The 18,313-nt window shown below is 43.9% G+C and overlaps 1 protein-coding gene across 2 annotated transcripts in view; it reads right to left on the bottom strand.

Moving 5' to 3' along the window:
• Window positions 1-17,138, bottom strand: part of NMT2 (N-myristoyltransferase 2) — a 57,502-nt gene extending 40,364 nt beyond the window's left edge. Inside the window, exon 1 of one of the 2 annotated variants that reach the window (XM_018057144.1) lies at window positions 16,912-17,138. In XM_018057144.1, coding sequence (XP_017912633.1) covers window positions 16,912-17,021 — 110 coding nt within the window. In that variant the 5' untranslated portion in view covers window positions 17,022-17,138. The remainder of the gene's footprint in view (window positions 1-16,911) is intronic. The other variant, XM_018057145.1, reaches the window with a different exon arrangement.

Below are 18,313 nucleotides of genomic sequence, written 5' to 3' on the forward strand. Positions count from 1 at the left end.
TTCCTATTTGTGCCCCTGAGGTCGCCAATGCTTTACTGCCCAGTACTAGTAGATTTTTATAACAAGTACTTCTTTAATGGGTGCGTGAATAATTCTGGTTTTTGGGACAGTTCCAATCACACACTGCCAGGAGGAAGAAGATCTCTGAAAGCTACAGTTCTCCCTACCTGCATGGTGAAGCTGATCGCAGCCCATTACCCTGTATTCACCGAGCTGTCTGCTCTGTGCCCCGCACTGCACTGCACGCAGGGGAAGGGTGGCAGGGGTCTAGCCTTAAAGAGACTAGAATTTGGGAATCAGAGCGGAAAAGTTTACCTTCCCTAGGACAACTGGAACCAAAAAAGATAATGACAAGTGTTGGCGAGGATGTGGAAAAACTGGGACCCTCATACACCGCTGGTGGGAGTGTAAAACGGCATAGGCGCTCTGGGAAACAGTCAGGCAGCTCCTCAAAATGCTACAGGTCTACCACACCTCTCAGCAGCGCGGCTCCTAGGTAGATGACTAAGAGAAACGAAAATGCCTGTGCCCACAGACACTTGTACACAAGTACCCATAGCAGCATTTTTCATAATACCCAAAAGGTAGAAGAAACCACCCAAATACCCATCACCTGGTGAATAAAGAAAATGTGGTATATCCATACAATAGAATATTATCCAGCAATTAAAAAATGAAGTATTAATTCATGCAACAATATGGATAAACTGTGAAAACACTATACCAAATCAAAGAGGCACAAAAGGCCACACACTGTATAATCCCATTTGTATGAAATGGCCAGAAAAGGCAAGTCTAAAGAGAAAGAAAATGGATCAGTGGTTGTGAGTGGCTGGGAGGACAGGGGGTGTCACGGGGTGACAGCTAAGGGATGCATGGTTTCAGTCTGGTGTGATGAAAACATTCTAAAACTGATTTTGGTCACAGCTATACAACTCTGAATACAATGAAAGCCATGGGACTGTACACTTTAAATGAGTGAATCACAGGTACATGGATAGTATCTCAACAAAGCTGCTGAAAAAGTGGCAGATGAAATTTCTTCCATGGGGATGGAAAGATACTGAGAACCCCTCAGGATAAGAGGAAAATCCCTGCCTGAGAAGATTCTTCTGGGAAATCCGATGGAGAAAAGGGTTCAGAGTTGCTGCCTGAAGTTGATTACTGAATCCCATATCTTTAGGCATGGAAATCATGCAGCCCTTTTACAAAGATCTCTTAGATTTTTAAGAAGAGAAGTTCCATTTTCCACCTCCCCCACAATTCATATGAAAAATCCATAAGGAAAAACCCCATTTTGCTACCCCAGGAAGGCCAGATACTTGCATTTCTGCCTAAAGAGAATCTTTGGCACGTTTCAAACCCCAAGGGTAAACCAACGGACTATTTCTCAGCCATGGAAATGTCAAACATTTAATAAGCACATCCTGCAAATCTCTTTGATGTAGTCAGAGATTCTGCAGACTAGGACTTAATGGAATGAGCAAAGGAACACATTTTATAGGAAACTGTAAACGTTTTACAGTTGCTCCAGGAGAAACAAGTAAGAGAGACAGAGAGAGAGAGAGACTGCCAGCTGCTCACAAAGACCCATTCCCGCTTGGTCTGGGAGCTCACAGCCAGACTATGCTTCCCTGTTGCTGGCACGTCAGGTAGTCATGCGACTGGGTTCTAGTCACTGGCATGAAAATAGACATGAGCCCCCACTTTCTGCTGGCCCAGAGAGGAGCCTGGGGGTGCTCGTTGATGCTCTCCCTCCCCGGGCTGGTTGGAGGCAGGTGTCGGATGAGACAGTAGAGGATGGCAGAGTCATGTGATGGAAGGGGGCCAAACCCTGATTGACAAGATGAAGGGAAGTCCCCTTACCATCCATCTGGATACCTGTCCAGGGCTGTCCCATCAATAAGGAAAAAATTTTTATCATGTTGAACAGTTACACTGCAGGGTCTAATCATTATAGCAGTTTCAGTTCAGTCACTCAGTCGTGTCTGACTCTTTGTGACCCCATGAACCACAGCACGCCAGGCCTCCCTATCCATCACCAACTGCCAGAGTCTACCCAAACCCATGTTCATTGAGTCAGTGATGCCATCCAACCATCTCATCCTCTGTCATCCCCTTCTCCTCCTGCCCTCAATCTTTCCCAGCATCAGGGTCTTTTCCAATGAGTCAGCTCTTCGTATCAAATGGCCAAAGTATTGGAGCTTCAGCTTCAACATCAGTCCTTCCAATGAACACCCAGGACTTATCTCCTTTAGAATGGACTGGTTGGATCTCCTTGCAGTCCAGGGGACTCTCAAGAGTCTTCTCCAACACCACAGTTCAGAAGCATCAATTCTTCGGCACTCAGCTTTCTTTATAGCCCAACTCGCACATCCATACATGACTACTGGAAAAACCATAGCCTTGACTAGATGGTCCTTTGTTGGCAAAGTAACGTCTCTGCTTTTTAATATGCTATCTAGGTTACTCATAACTTTCTTTCCAAGGAGTAAGCATCTTTTAATTTCATGGCTGCAATCACCATCTGCAGTGATTTTGGAGCCCAGAAAAATAATGTCAGCCACTGTTTCCCCATCTATTTCCCATGAAGCGATGGGACCAGATGCCATGATCTTAGTTTTCTGAATAGCCTGTCATAACTTACAGGTCTATTTTAAGAGCTTGATGTATGGTACGGAATGCCAAAGATAAACAATTCTTAAATTTTGAAAAATTTTCTTGGCTGTGGCACATGGAACTTGAGGCCCCTGCATTGGAAGGTGGAGTCTTAACACTGAACCACCAGGGAAGTCCCAAGAAACAATTTTAGATTTCAGAGGATTCCACCAGAGAGATCACTTACCCCCTCCCCATAATGACCATTAATAGTTTGATGTTATAATTATTTTATAAAATGTTCCCCTTTGATTTTCAATTTCCTGCATAGAAAATGGTAAGATTATAAGTGATTTTAATCATTTCTGTATTTTCATGCATTTTCTAAACTGTCTATAATAACCACAATGCCTTGACAACTAAAACATTATTAAGATACAACAAAGCTCAAGAATAAATAAATCAAAGAAGTGGAGCAGGCAGGCCAGTAATACTCATTACATAAAAGAACTTGATATCTGATGATTACATCATAAATCAGTAGTGAAATGATTTGTGTTGGCTTTGCCAACATCTATCCATACCTAGAATAGCATCTGGCATATGACAGATGCTCAAGTAAATATCTGCTGAATGAATAAGCAAAAGAATGACAACAGGGACTTTCCTGGTGGTCCAGTGGTTAAGGTTCCGCACTTCCAAGGTTCAATCGCTGGTGGGAGAACTAAGATCTAAGATCCCACAAGTCATCTGGCCTGACCAGAACACCTCCAAATAAACATTAAAAAAAAATCCAATTAAAAAGAATGACAGTAAATTCATTATCAGTGAAAGAAATAATTTCTTAAATAAGGACCCAAAAGCACACACTATAAGATAAAACTTGACTACATCTAAGTTAAATATTTTGTGGCAAAGTGATTATAAACAAAATTTTAAAACTACAGAGGAGGTGAGGAAAGAAGTGAGGTATTTATAAAACACATGATAAAGTAGTAACAGAAAGCTCTTTTCCTGTTTACATTCTATCTCCAGCATAGTATAGACAGGCAACATATTATCCTGGTTAGGACCACAGGCCTTAGCTAGAGTAGGACCACCTGATTTTGAAACCTGCCTCTACTACTTCCCAGCTGTGTGACTTGGAATATATTACTTAACCTCTCTGCCCTTCGGTTTCCTTGCCTGCAAAAGATGAAGTTTTCAAAAGATGGTGTTCCCAAAATTGTGAGGATAAAACGAGTTAATATGTTAGTAGTTGAAACAGAGAAATCACTCAATCCATGATAGCTATTATTATGATTATCCTGCTTTATTTTTCTTCACATAACTTCTTGAGAGCTAAGAATATAGTATTTATTTGTCTTCTTCTGACTAGAACATAAAATCCATAAGACAACCTCTTCCATTGTATTCTTAGCACCTTAACAGTGTCCGAGGTATAAAATAAATACTTGCTGGATGAATGAGAAATCAATGTAAAAGTCATTAGGAAGATAAAAGACCAAGAGAAGAATGGGCTGAGGATATGAATAAATCATTTGCAAAAGAGGAAATCCTAATAGTCAATAAATTTATGAAAAGATGCTCAACCTCACCAGCAATAAGGAAACTGAAAATGAAACCACCTCAGATTCTACTTTTTCTCCTGGATTTGCCAAACATTTTCAAGTCTAATAATACTGGAAAAATGTGAGGAAAAGGAATACTTATATAATGTTGGTACAAGCATTTTGGCAATAAACTGGCACCCCCACCATAACTATCATCAACATCATCATCGCTATCATCCTCATCACTGCCACCATCATCATCACCATCATCACCACAATCAACATCATCATCACCACCGGCAACATCACCACCACCACAATCAACATCACCACCGCCATTATCATCATTACCACCACCATCACCATAACCACTATCATCAGCATCATCCTTACCACCACCACCATCACCACCCCAGCAACATCACCATCAACACTATCACCACAATCAACATTATCATTACCACCACCATCACCATATCCACCACCACAATCACCCCAGCAATATCACCATCAACACTACCACCACAATCAACATTATCATTACCACCAACATCACCATATCCACCACCACCATCACCCCAGCAACATCACCATCAACACTACCACCACAATCAACATTATCATCATTGCCACCATCAGCATATCCACCACCATCATCACCACCAGCAACATCACCATAACCACCATCATTATCACCACCAGCAATATCACCATCATCATCACCACCACCACCATCACCATAACCACAATCATCATCATCACCATTATCATTACCACCAACATCACCATAACCACCATTCATCATCACCACCAGCAACATCACCATAACCACCATCACTACAATCAACATCACAATCACCACCGTCATACCACCATTCTCATCACCATTATGGTTGTCGGCATAACTGTTAACACTTTAGTGCACTCACGGGGCAAGCACCTTACATATCTACCATGTAAACTATCACAACTGTGTGAGGTTAAGTCCTCTGACTATAGTTGCTCCCAATTTACAGAAGAGGAAACCACAATATGTACAAGTTAAGTACCTTGCTGAACATCACAGGTGAATAGCAGCAGAGCCAAGGACTCAAATCCGTCACTCAGGCTCCAGGATCCAGTTAATTACTATGCTATCTCACCTCCTATTTAGGCACTGCCACTGGCTGAGTTTCTGTTTAGATATTTATTGGCAATCTAGAGGTCTTCTTTGGGAAATGACCTCTTCTTTTGTGAACATTTAAAAAAAATTAAACGGGTGGTCTTTTATTGAATAGTAACTTTCATGCCCTGGAGAAGGAAATGGCAACCCACTCCAGTGTTCTTGCCTGGAGAATCCCAGGGATGGGGGAGCCTGGTGGGCTGCTGTCTATGGGGTCGCACAGAGTCAGACACGACTGAAGCAACTTAGCAGCAGCAGCAGCAGCAACAGATCTGTATGTTTGTGTATAGGTGTGTATGCATATTCTCTTTGGGATCTCAAGTCACTTTACTGAGAGGGAAATGCATTACCCAGGAAAATTTTATATGAGGTGATTTTGGCGCAGTTTGCGAAAAATGTAGGGGTAACCCAAGGAGCATCACAGTGCCCAGTTGATGGAAGAGAACTCACAGCCCCAGATGCAGGGGAGTTGGGCTGAGGTCAACTCAAACTCTCCAGAGTACTGGCCACAGGCTGTTCCCATACTCCATCAGGGCACCCATCTGATACAGGCTGATTACGTGGCTGCCCCACTCGAGAACCAGTTTTATCGACAGTTCAGGTTCTCTTAATAGAAGTGTTTTTGTTTTTGCCCACACCATTCATTATGTGGGATATTCCCCAATCAGAAATCGAACCCATGCCCCTGCATTGGGAGCAAAGAGCCTTAATCACGGGACTGACAAGGAAGTCCTGAGTGAGGCTGTTTTCTCAGCAGCCAATCTGTGCGATTCCAGTCACGACTTCTTCATCTGCTTCCTCCCCAAATGTGATGCACAGTCCAGAGCAAGAAGCCAACCTTGCCGCTCTCAGCACCTGGCTTCCTCACAGCATGACCTTCAACAGGATTTCAGCCATCTCATCCATTAGGAAGCTTCATCCTAGCTCAGCAACTTCCTTCCCCGAGGTTCCTTAGGACCACATCATCTCTGGTCAAAGCAGAAAGTCACAGAGAAGACCTTGGAGAGCTCCAAGCTCAAAGCTACCCTAGAATTTTGTGACCAGTGAGGAGCAGAAACTGACAATGACCTTTATCATCATAAAGGTCAGCCAAGGAGACAGGCAGCGGTAGCTACTGAAGCTGGAGCATGGGGCAGAGGCCACAGCAGGACCAGCCAACAATCCCAATGTTTCCATGTCAGCAGTAGAGGGTGGCTGTCTCCGGCAGTGGCTCACCAATAAGCCCTGGGCAATCCTGGCCCACCTAGAGCAGGACCTTGGACGATTCCCTTTGCTAGTTTCTAGTCTACAGTCTGTTAACCAATTCCCTCTTTTAGACACTGGGTTGTTCCCAAGTTTCTAGTTCTTTCAGCTTTTAACATAATCTAAAGGTGGGAAAACAGGTTCTATCTCAGTAGCCTTCTTTTTCCATGATTATTTCATTATTATCCAACACGTTTGAGGCTTGCTTCCCATAAAAATCCAATTCTTTCATGTTGAAGTTTGACAGAAAACAACAAAATTCTATAAAGCAATTATCCTTCAATAAAAAAATTAATCATTAAACAAAAAAACAAGCAAACAAAAATCCAATTCTAATAAAGCTGTGGAAACATGCTCAGTCATGTCTGACTCTTTGCAACCCCATGGAATGTAACCTGCCAGGCTCTTCTGTCCATGGGGATTTCACAGGCAAGAATACTGGCGTGGGTTGCCATTTCCTCCTCCAGGGGAACTTCCCTACCCAAGGATTGAACTTGAGTCTGCTGCTAACACATCATAAAATTTCATCAATACGCACTGGCCAGAAATAGTCCAGCGTGAAGTTTAGTCTGTGAAGTAAGACCTGTCTTTGCAGATTATCCAAGATCAGAATGAAGGAAGAAATATTTTAAATGCTCCTAAAAACTGTATATCTTTAAGATCATTACACATAACTGAAAAACTAAATATAAACTGTTCAGTTATTTCACAAACAAATTTCTTAAAAGCCTATTTGCTTGCATTGCACTTAACACTGTTCCAAGATGAAATGGTTAACAAAACAAGTAGAAAAATCAAGTTTTTCAAAAAGGATTGAGGGTGTTGGTAGAGCACAGCCTTCAAGATGACTTCCCTGGTGGCTCAGAACTACCCTATTTCCTACAGCCTTTGTTTTTATGACAGAAGATCAGCCCGTACACAGTCACACAGTAGCTCCCACTTCTATGACTTTTCTCATTTCCGGATCTTTCAGAGTAAAGGAAGATGATTAACAAGCCACAAAAAATTTTTTTTCTGGCTGTGATTCATTTCAATATTTCATAACCACTGTTAAATTTAATAAGATTAATGTGCCAACAAAGTTCACAATTTGATGTGCTTTTCAAATGATATTCCTATTTCTGAATTCTCTTGCTAGATCCAATTTTCATTTTTAATAATACTTCCTCTTTTGAATAATTCCAATGATGCTCATGGACCTAACCAATTCTCTCATTATAGGAATGTTCTATGTTTTGATGAAATCCTTATGGTTACAGTGTGTAACAAAAACATTAGGCTCCCCCTGCCCCACCACACTCCCAGAAAAATCTGATGCAGAAGCGAGGGACAAGATGTGCCTGGCAGGGAAGGAAAATCATCATCTCAGGCAGTTAAATATGTGAGGAGGGGCAAGGAGGCTCCAACAGCAGGAAGGTAATAGCCAGATCTCATCTAGGCTGCAGGGATTCCAGGGACTGATGCCTCCGAAGGGGTAGGTAGAAACACTGGAACAGAGTTTCTGTTCTTGCTTGACCTCGAGTAGAAGAGCTGAGTGATGAGTCTGTGATACGAGACCAAGTGCAAAGGCCAGAAATGAGACGCAGAGAAAACATGATTTCAGGAGGCAGTCAAGGTTCAGAGGCCGAGTGGAGGTTGTGCAGGTGGCGTTCTTCCCCGGGAATCACAAAAGTGAACTTTGAGTTCTCAAACATAAAGGACAGGACCTCCCAGATCCAAAAGGGAGCCAGAGGTCATGGTCCACTTTGGGATGGTAGAGGAAAGAGACAAGGACATTTTTTTTTAAAAAAGCAAAAGCAGATGCAGACTAGCACACAGAGGATGGATAAAAAAGCAACATCCTACCATATAGCACAGGGAACTCTATTCAATGCCCTGCATGACAAACCAGAATGGAAAAGCATATGAAAAAAATACGCATGTGTAACTGTCACAGAGCAGGGATGAACACAACACTGTAAACCAGCTGTACTTCAATAAATGTTTTAAAAACAAAATTAAAAACTAAAAATGTGAAAAAGCACAGAAACACCCCAGAGCTCAGAAAGCGTGTCTGAAAGAGAAGGAATAGCTGGCAATGCCTAGGATGACAGCGTAAAGGTGGGGACAAGCCAGAAGTCAGGCAGGACAGGCCTCTCTCTTTTGCCACTGTTTATATTGCCCCCGACCTTTGGGCTGTGAAAACCAGAAGGTTAATCCAAGGAGCTCTGGGGGCCTCACAGTACCCGAGGCACAAGGTCTCTGGTTCTTAAACCTGAGGGATGGGACAGGGCTCAGGACAAAGTGCATACTTGTTAAATCCTACGAATTTGAAAGCCAAATTCTTCAATTTCCCAGTCAAGACACTCATACCCAGAGAGATTCATTGACCTCTATTTTGACATCTGACTAAAGGGGAGTTTTTTGATTCCTGGTTTAATACTCATTTCCACACACCATACCGCCTGCCTAAAACTTGTTATTGGGAACAGCTTTTAAATTATTCATGAAGAAATATTTTGAAGAAGTGCTATACATCCAAGGATACTTGTTTCAGCGTTGTTTCATTAGCACAAATGACTGAAAACAGCCTCATGATCTAAGAACAGGGGACAGATTAAATAAGTAGTGGGACATCCATGCAATGATGGTACACAGTCTTTCAAAAAATTAGGTTCAGGGTTTCTCTGGTGGTGAAGAATCCACCTGCCAAAGCAGGAGACACAGGTTCGATCCCTGATTCTGGAAGATCCCGCATGCCTCGCAGCAGTTAAGCCCGTGAGCCACAGCTAGTGAGCCTGTGCTCTAGAGCCCAAAGCGGGAGCTACTGAGCCCACTCACCCGAGAGCCTGTGCCCTACAGATAAAGGAGCCACTGAAACGAGAAGCCAGTGCGTCGCAGCTAGAGAGCAGCCCCGCTCGCCCGCAACTAGAGAAAAGCCGATTCTGCCACAAAGATCTAGCACAGCCAAAAATAAAAACAGCTAAATAAAAAAATAAAACAGCTTTGGAAAAATGAGGTGGAGGGAATTCCCTCGCAGTTCAGTGGTTGGTTAGGAGTCAATGATTTCACTGTCAAAGGCCCAGGTTTAATCCTCTGCTGGGGAGCTAAGATCAGTGCAGCCAAATAAACAAAAAATGAGATTGGTCTGCGGGTTTTTATATATAATAGCCTTCCCTGATAGTTGGTAAAGAATCCATCTGCCTGCAATGCAGGAGACCCCAGCTTGATTCCTGGATCGGGAAGATCCCCTGGAGAAGGGAAAGGCTACCCTCTCCAGTATTCTGACATGCAGAATTCCAAGGACTATACAGTCCATGAGGTCGCAAAGAGTCGGCCACAACTGAGCAGCTTTCACTTTCACAAAAATATGTATATGGATTTCCAAGATACACTGTTAAGTGACAATTCAAGGTGCAGGAATGAAGGGGCATGCTGCCATTGGTGGTGAATGCCTGTTCCACATAAGCACGCTCGTGCACACATGCACACACCCCGCAGCCTTGTACACGTGTAGGATGCCACCAGGAGGACACGTCAAGAACTGGCGTCAGGAGATGCTCACGGGGAGGGAAACTCAAGGCTGGCAGAATGAGAATTCCTCCTCACAGGATACCCTTCTTGCACTTTTTGAAGTTTGTACCATATGCTCATACTACTAATTATAAAAGACAAAGGTCCCTACAAAGTCAAGGGCGACATACAGAAGTCCTATTCGTTATAGTACAGGTCGAGCTGTGCGGGTCAGGTCCCCAAATAACAGCAGCACAGGACACAGACGCTCACGTCTCTCTCCCAGGAGAGTTGCAGCTTCCCTCAATGGGAAAGTTCCCTCAATGGGGAAGTTGTAGTTCCCTCAATGGGGAAGGTCCGCTCTCCTGCCTACGGTGCACCATGTGGCCCTGTGACAAGTCACTTACCTGTGGGCCAGAGCTTCCTTCTGGTAAAACAAGGGTCTGCCTGAGAAGATGGCCGAGAAGATGGGTGGGGGTGTGACGGGTGCAGAGGCACTGGGTGAAGGATGCACTGGGTAAGGGCCACAGGGCCTTTGCCAGGGGTTGTCACCCTCAGTTACAATGACTGGGGAAAGTGTCATGAAAGAAAGGGTGATGGAGCTGGACTTTGAACTTGGAGAAGAGGCGGAAGTGGGAGGATTAAGAGACCACTCTCAGAGGGGCACTGCAGGAGGCTGCGACCTATTGCAGGTGGGGTGGAAAGGATGCCACTGAGTCCCTTAGGTGAACAATGATGGTTGACATTGAATTTGAACTTGTTTTCTGCCTTAGGCTATAGTCAAACCTGATTCATTGGAAAGACCCTGATGCTGGGAAAGACAAGGCAGAAGAAGGGGACAACAGAGGACGAGACGGTTGGATGGCATCACTGATTCAATGGACATGAGTTTGAGCAAGCTCCAGGAGACGGTGAAGGTCAGGGAAACCTGGGGTGATGCAGTCCATGGAGTCGCAGAGTCTGACACAACTAAGCGACTGAACAACAAATAGTCAAACCCTACCCTCTAGAGTCACAAAACCTTTATCTAACGCTATTTAGTGGTTCTTGGTGGGGGAGGTGGGAGGGAAGAGAATTAACTGTATTCCACTCAGGGTCAAAGGTCTAGGGAGTGGAGAAGGAAATGACAACCCACTCTAGTATTCTTGCCTGAGAATCCCATGGACAGAGGAGACTGGAGGGCTACAGCCCATGGGGTCACAAAGAGTCAGACACGACTTAGTGACTAAACAACAACAATACTTAAGAATCCCAACTATCAAACTGTCAAACAAATTTTAATCAACCATGTTAAAAGAAACATTGGATTATCTGCATAACCCCTCCAAAGAAAATATTACAAAATCATCTCACATGAAAAAGCAATCAGAAACTAATCAGCCAAAATGTAAATAAAATTGTATTATAAAGATGTGTCAGACAGTTATAATTTAAAATATGATGTTTCTCTGGATATAATTATACTTGTAGTATTTCTCAGATTTTAAAATTTATAATCTGTTTTCTCATTCCAATTAAGTATCATCTTTGGTTCTCACTATGTGAAAAAAAAAAAAGTCTAGGGAGAAATGCTACAGGACCCAAAGCATTCAGAACTAGTGATGGGGGAGACAGGGGCCACAAGGATGTGCTGGAGGACCATGAAAACCTCAGCAGCCACAAGACCCCCCAGGAATATGTATGAGCTTGAGCCATTTTGTTAGATAGTAAAGAAAAGAGTGATCCTGGAAGGTAAAATGATATGGAAACCCTTGGTTTTCAGAAAAATGAGGAGAAAAATCCCAGCAGCTTCTAGACTAAAAACAAGGCAAAACAAAGAAAATGAATATGGTTGCCTATAAAAGAAAGAGAAGCAGACAGGCAGAGAAACATCTGTTCCACTAAATCCTGAAAGATATAAAAAGATAATAAAATAATGTTTACGGAGCTTGAAGGAAAACGATTATCACAGAATTATGCTTGCATCCAGACTCTGGCTCATGCAAAAAAAGCATCTTCAGACATATAGGAGGTTAGAAAATATATCATCCACACACTCTAATAAAAAAATTAAATGAGAAAATACTCAAAGAAGAAAGGAGAGGGTGCAGTTTATAAGAAACAGTGGTTAGCAATAAAAGCAGTAAAGCTGTCAAGACGGTTTAAGACATTTTTTAAACTATGGATGTGAATATAACACAACAGTTAAGAAAAAAGCTTTATTATAATACAAGGGCAAAAAGAAAAGAAGCCAGATGGAATTAAAATCCCAGATTATTTCAACAAAACCTAGGATATGTAAAGGAAGGAGAAATCCAAATATCCTATACAGTCTGTCTTGTTTGGTAGTAGAATATTTTAAACATTGGTTAAGTTTTTACATTGATAGAGAAATACAGGAAAAAAGCATCCTTGTTAGAAATTTAATAGTAATTACCAGAAGAAGAAAAATAGGATATAGAGCTCCTCAATCATTAGAGGAGAAAAAAATAAAGGATGTATGGAAACTTGACATATTCTGTAAAACACAAGAAAAGAATGAGGAAGTATTCTGAATACCAAGAAGGCTTACAAAATTCAATCTGAGCTGTTTAACACAATGGCCACGACCCACATGTGGCTATTAAATTCTAATAGTTTCAAATTAAAATGGAATAAAATTTAAAATTCAGTGCCTCAGTCACACTGTCCCATTTCAAGTGGCCAGTGATCTCTGTATCAGACATTTTCATCATAGCAGAACAGTCTAGCAGACAACACTCACAGCCAGTGCAAAATACAAGGTAATATGAGTATATATAAAGTATGACCCTATCTATGTTAAATACACATTTACATACACATATAAATATACAAAGGGGTACCCAGGTGGCTCAGTGGTAAAGAATCCACCTGCCAATGCAGGAGACACAGGGTACTCGGATTCGATCCCTGGGTCAGGAAGATCCCCTGGAGGAGGGCATGGCAACCTACTCCAGTATTCTTGCTTGGAGAGAATCCCATAGACGTACACAGGGTCTGGTGGGTTACAGTACACAGGGTCCCAAAGAGTCAGACATGACTGTGCACACATGCACATAAATATATAAACACTGACTGAGTCAGTGAGAAATAAAAAATAACAAAAGCATCTATATAATGTATGATCTTGCTTATGTAAATATATGTGTGTGTGTATATATATGTGTGTGTGTGTGTGTATATATATATATATATAAGAATAAGTTACATGGTTAATAGTGGTATCTCTAAGAAGTAAGATGACTAAGGGGCTTTCTTTCGCCATATATCTTACTGTTTGTATTTTCATTAAGCATATTACTCTTACAATAAGTAAAAGTCATTAATATATTTTCAATGGGAGTAACCATAGACCAACCAACCAATCTCTTTCTTGAACTTGGTTACAAACCCTGGGTTAACCCAGTAACTGACTTTAACTTGTATATATCTACCATGTACACTTGGGTTAATAAATAATTTGAAGATAGCACAGCATGTGTCCAATATACTTAGAGACTTTCTAGAGTTTGGCCAAGCCCTGCAAGAAGTTTGTTCTGAGACCCAGAGTGATAGCATCCTTTCAGATGGAAATCTTTGATCATTTTAAATGTTATTTCCCAAATCAGGAGGTTGCTTGAGCAAAAGTTGTTAGCTCACCTTTCCATTTAGATTTACAATATTAATGTATGTGTGTGCTGAGTCTCTTTGATTGTGTCCAACTCTTTGCTACTCCACGGACTGCAGCCCACCAGGTTCCTCTGTACATGGGATTTTCCAGGCAAGAATACTAGAGTGGCTTGCCATGCCCTCTTCCAGGGGATCTTCCCGACCCTGGATCAAACCTGCGTCTCTCCTGTCTCCTGTGTTGGCAAGCCAGTTCTTTACCACTAGTGCCGTGGATAACAGATCACATTTCAGAAAGAGCAGTTTTGAATTATCCCTTAAGTTTTCCATGATAAGAAAAACATATTGAGAATTCTAGTAATTTTCTGCATCTTCCCACAGACCCTATAGTTGACTAAAGAGAAGATCAACAACAAAGTCAGAACTAATGACACGGTACACAGAGTAGCTTCCAATATTCCCCCCTTAAATTGGAGGCAAGAAAAGAGAGGTTAGGGCCTCTGTTAAAAGAATTTCAAAATTTTAAACTTTCCCAAATGCCAGATCTTTAATTTCTGCAAGAAAAATAATATATTTAAAATGTCTGAGAATAACCCTCAAATACAAAAACTATTTCAGATCTACCCTAGGGGATAGTTCAGTCACTTATCTGCCAACAAAGACATCGTCATATATGCTTATTTTATTCCCTATGTAAATATTCTTGGTAACTATTCACCACAGTGAAGAATGAGGGGAAAGTTCTCTGAGTGAAAAGGGGATGAGACACACCAATCTGTCCAGGAAATATGCACTTTGAAAGTCAGTGTTTGTAAAGCAAAGAGAGAGATTTGGTTCTGCTGCCAACTTAAATGCTAATTTAAAAGAATCCACCTGTGATGCAGGAGTCACGGGTTCGATCCCTGGTTTGGGGACATCCCCTGAAGGAAGACACGGCACCCCACTCCAGTGTTCTTGCCTGGAAAATCCCATGGACAGAGGAGCCTGGTGGGCTACAGTCCATTAAGTTGCACAGAGCTGGACAAGACTGAGCACACGTTTCTCCTGAGGCTCTAATTTTAATATGTGTAAGACAGTAAGTAAATACATTATACTCAACAGTAGAGTAAATTAATTCTTTCAGGCCACAAGTATACTATTTAGTGAATGACTGCTCTGTGTACTGACCCACACCTAGTGGCCTCACAGTGATCATTTACCTTTAAAATATCCATTCCTTCAAAGCCTCATTATTTGTCACCTGATTTCAACTGGTGTAGAAGGAAGAGGCCAGGTGTAGAAAAGAAATGTTTTTCAAATTTTAGCATTTATAAACTTGAGCTACTTAAGAAAAAAATAATCTAGGCCATACCATCAGTAGCCTGGCCAAATAAAACACAATTACTCCCCCATATTTGGCATCTGAATTCAAATCCAAAAAAGTGGTCCAACTAGCACAGCCACTTGGATTTTTACTAATCTCCTTACATTTTAATAGACTACAATAAACCCATTACAACAATTTCTTCCTTCTAGAAGCTTAAATCATGTTATCTGTTCTTGGGTAAAAATATTTCAGTCCATTGAGCAGCTCTAATTTCGACTAACTGTGCTAACGTATAATTAATGTGCCGAAGCACTAAATTGAAAACCTTGGAAGAAGCCATGGATATGCTTCTCGGTGTAAGCGTGGGAACTGCAAGGTTCCTGGGGGCAGCTTCCCCATCACCCACTACACAGGTGAGTAATTTTCTGTACCATGTGACATTCTTGACTATATAAGCAAAAAAGTACATAATCAAACCTTCAAAAGGATGAAGAACAACAAACAGACAATACAGGGGAGAAGACAGACTGTCAAGGATTTTGCTAGAAAGACAGGTGCTAAAGTTTAGGGCGTAACTCAGCACATTTGCATCTGTGCCCATTTCTGGCACTAGTGCCATTGTTTCAATAACATATCTATATTTAGCTATCTATCATAGACAAATTTCTATCACTGCATAAACAGAACTAGAGCTCAGATGTCTGCAGAATTTCCCTTCCTCTCTTAAAAAAAAAATATTCAGACTAGAATTCTAACATTCTGTACTTGCAGCTGCCACTGAAAAATATTCATGCCAATGAAAGATACATTTAGTCAGCTTTTCCCTTTCTTGATCTCTTTTAATATTTTATAACACTTTAAAACTCAAAGTTCCTGTCTTAAATAAATCTCCAAGCAGACGTTAAATAGAATGTAAATACTCCACACTTTAAATCATCAATCATTTAAAGAATCCTCTCCATGAACTGAATAAATAAGCCATCTGTGACTAAGGCCTCCCTATCATGTTTTTAAGCTGACCCACTTCTTCCCCAGTCACCATGGTTTGCAAAATCTCACTTCTAAAGGGATGAGTGCTAGGCGCCAGAGCATAGTTCGAATCCAACTGGGTAAAAGGGTAATTAATGTAAACACAAGCTGGGATTTAAAATGACCCCCCTATCTATAAAAACAGAACTTCAATACCCCCTTCACCGGAAGCAATCTTTTCCCCCCAAAGGAGAATGAATTAAGTCTGCAGCGGGGGAGAATGGGAGCCAGTTAAAGGAAGAAGAAACCTGATCAGGTGTTAAAAAGCGTGTCTTTGGACATCAAACAGCAAACAGGATCTGGTCGGGTCGGCGGGAGCGACCCCCCAAGACTGAGTTGAAATTTGGGTCGGGACCGCTCCAGAGATGCGGAGTCGCTCGGCGGCGGCGGACCTGAGCGACCCCAGGAACCCGGCCGGGACCCCCGGCGCCCCCTGCCCGGGTCCGCGCGGGGCAAGGCAGCCAGGGCAGCACAACTTTCCGCATCTCCCCCGCCAGAGCCGCGCAAGCCAGTAAGGGCAAATCTCAAACTGCTCCCCGCCAACGGAGGCTAGTTCTCCCTGAGGTGGTGGCGGCTGGGGGAGGGGTGGGAGGGTCTGGGAGGACTTCGGAGGAGGATGACAAGGAGAGGAGAGAGGAGAACCACTTTCCACCGGCCGGGCCGCCACAAAGGGAAGGGCGTTGCGTTCCCCTCGGTGCCACCAAGTCACACGCCGGCTGGGACTCGGACGCGCGAGGCCAGCGGGTGACAGCGGCGTGGCTGGTCCCGGCCCCCCTTCGCCCACCCGCGGCCTCGCCCCCTCCGCCCAGCTCCCCTCGCGAGCCGCACCCCCGGACCTCCAGCCGCCCCGGAGCCGCGCGAAAGCCACGCGGGGGCCCGGCCGCCCCGGAGCCGACGTCCGCGCGGAGCCCGGGCGCGCCTACCCTTTGGTGTGCTCCGTCTCTTCCTCATTGTCCCCGTCGATCCCGCACGTGTCCTGGTCGTCCAGCTCCAGGCTCTGTTGGCTGGCCGCGGACTCGCTGTCCTCCGCCATCTCGGCGGCGCGGGCTGGGAGGCGGCGCTGGAGGGCGCGAGCGCGGGGGGCGGGCGCGGCGAAGGCGGTAGCGGGAGAAGCTCCCTCTAGCGCAGCTCGCCGTCTCCTCCGGGCGCGCCCGCCCACTCTGCCCCGCCTCACCTTCGTTCCGCCCCGCCTCGCCCCGTTCTGTCCCGCCTCGCCCCGCCCCGCCGCGCCGCGCCCAGCCCCGCCCAGTCCAGCCTCGCCCCGCCCCACCCAGCCTCGCTCCGCCCCGCCCAGCCTCGCTCCGCCCCGCCCAGCCTCGCCCCGCTCCGCCCCTCTGTGCCTGGTTTGGGGGCGGTGCGCGCCCCCGCCGTCCGGAGTTGGGGGCGCGCGGGACAGCGACACGCACTGTGCGCAGGGGCGTAGCCCTGGAACACGCCTCAGTCTTCTGAAGGCCGCAACCCGCTGACCCCAAATCCTGAGTCTTCGTTTTTGGAGAACAGACAACGCGATTTTACATCTGTTCATATTAAGAAGAGCTTTCAACTCTGCAGGAAATTCACACTCAGGGGTAGGCCGTGCTCAGACCACTGATTTCCAGAACCCAAACCCCATCCCTTTGTAAAGGGATTTCATTTCATACGTCTTTGTAAAGATTTCATTTTGTAAAGATTTGTAAAGAAATCTTTGTAATCTTTGTAAAGATTTGAAATCTTTGTAAAGATTTCCTTTCATACGTCTCTGTCCAGTGTACTGTAAAGTCAAAGTCTAAACAGAGTGCTTCCAGCCTTCCCACCTGTCCATTCCAACGGGACTCGTGGCCCTAAAACTCCTGACAGAGAACAGTGTAGAGCTGCCCCTTTTTTTGCTGGACAGCTTATTCCACAACAGCCATCTTGGGGGAAATGGGGCTTGAAGAGTGTCAGGGGCGCCATTCTGGCATCTTCAAGTGAAGGTTATGACCTAAACCTCCAACCAGAAGTGGGTGGCCTTCTAAGCTGAAATGGTTCCGTGTCTCTCCCGGTGAAGGCAGGAGGGTATGGAGGCACTCCATGGATTGCTAAAGAAAAGGCACATTAAGTCCAAAGCCTTGTTTGCTGTTGCACTCTGTACACCCCTGGTCCTTCCGTTTGTTTTCCGTTCATGGACAGAGTTCAGGGTCCCACTAGGATATGGGAAGCGGGCATGGTTTTACAAAGGCAGTGGAAAGATAGTTATCAGAAATGCCCAGTGAGGGAAAAGAGACTTTAAAAAGCTACCTGTAATTTTTGGTGTGGGTCCTTTTTTTTTTTTTTTGCAAAAGGTATTGAGAACATTTTGTGGCTTCT

Source organism: Capra hircus, chromosome 13 (genome assembly GCF_001704415.2).
Source record: "Capra hircus breed San Clemente chromosome 13, ASM170441v1, whole genome shotgun sequence".
Classification (NCBI taxonomy): Eukaryota; Metazoa; Chordata; class Mammalia; order Artiodactyla; family Bovidae; genus Capra; species Capra hircus.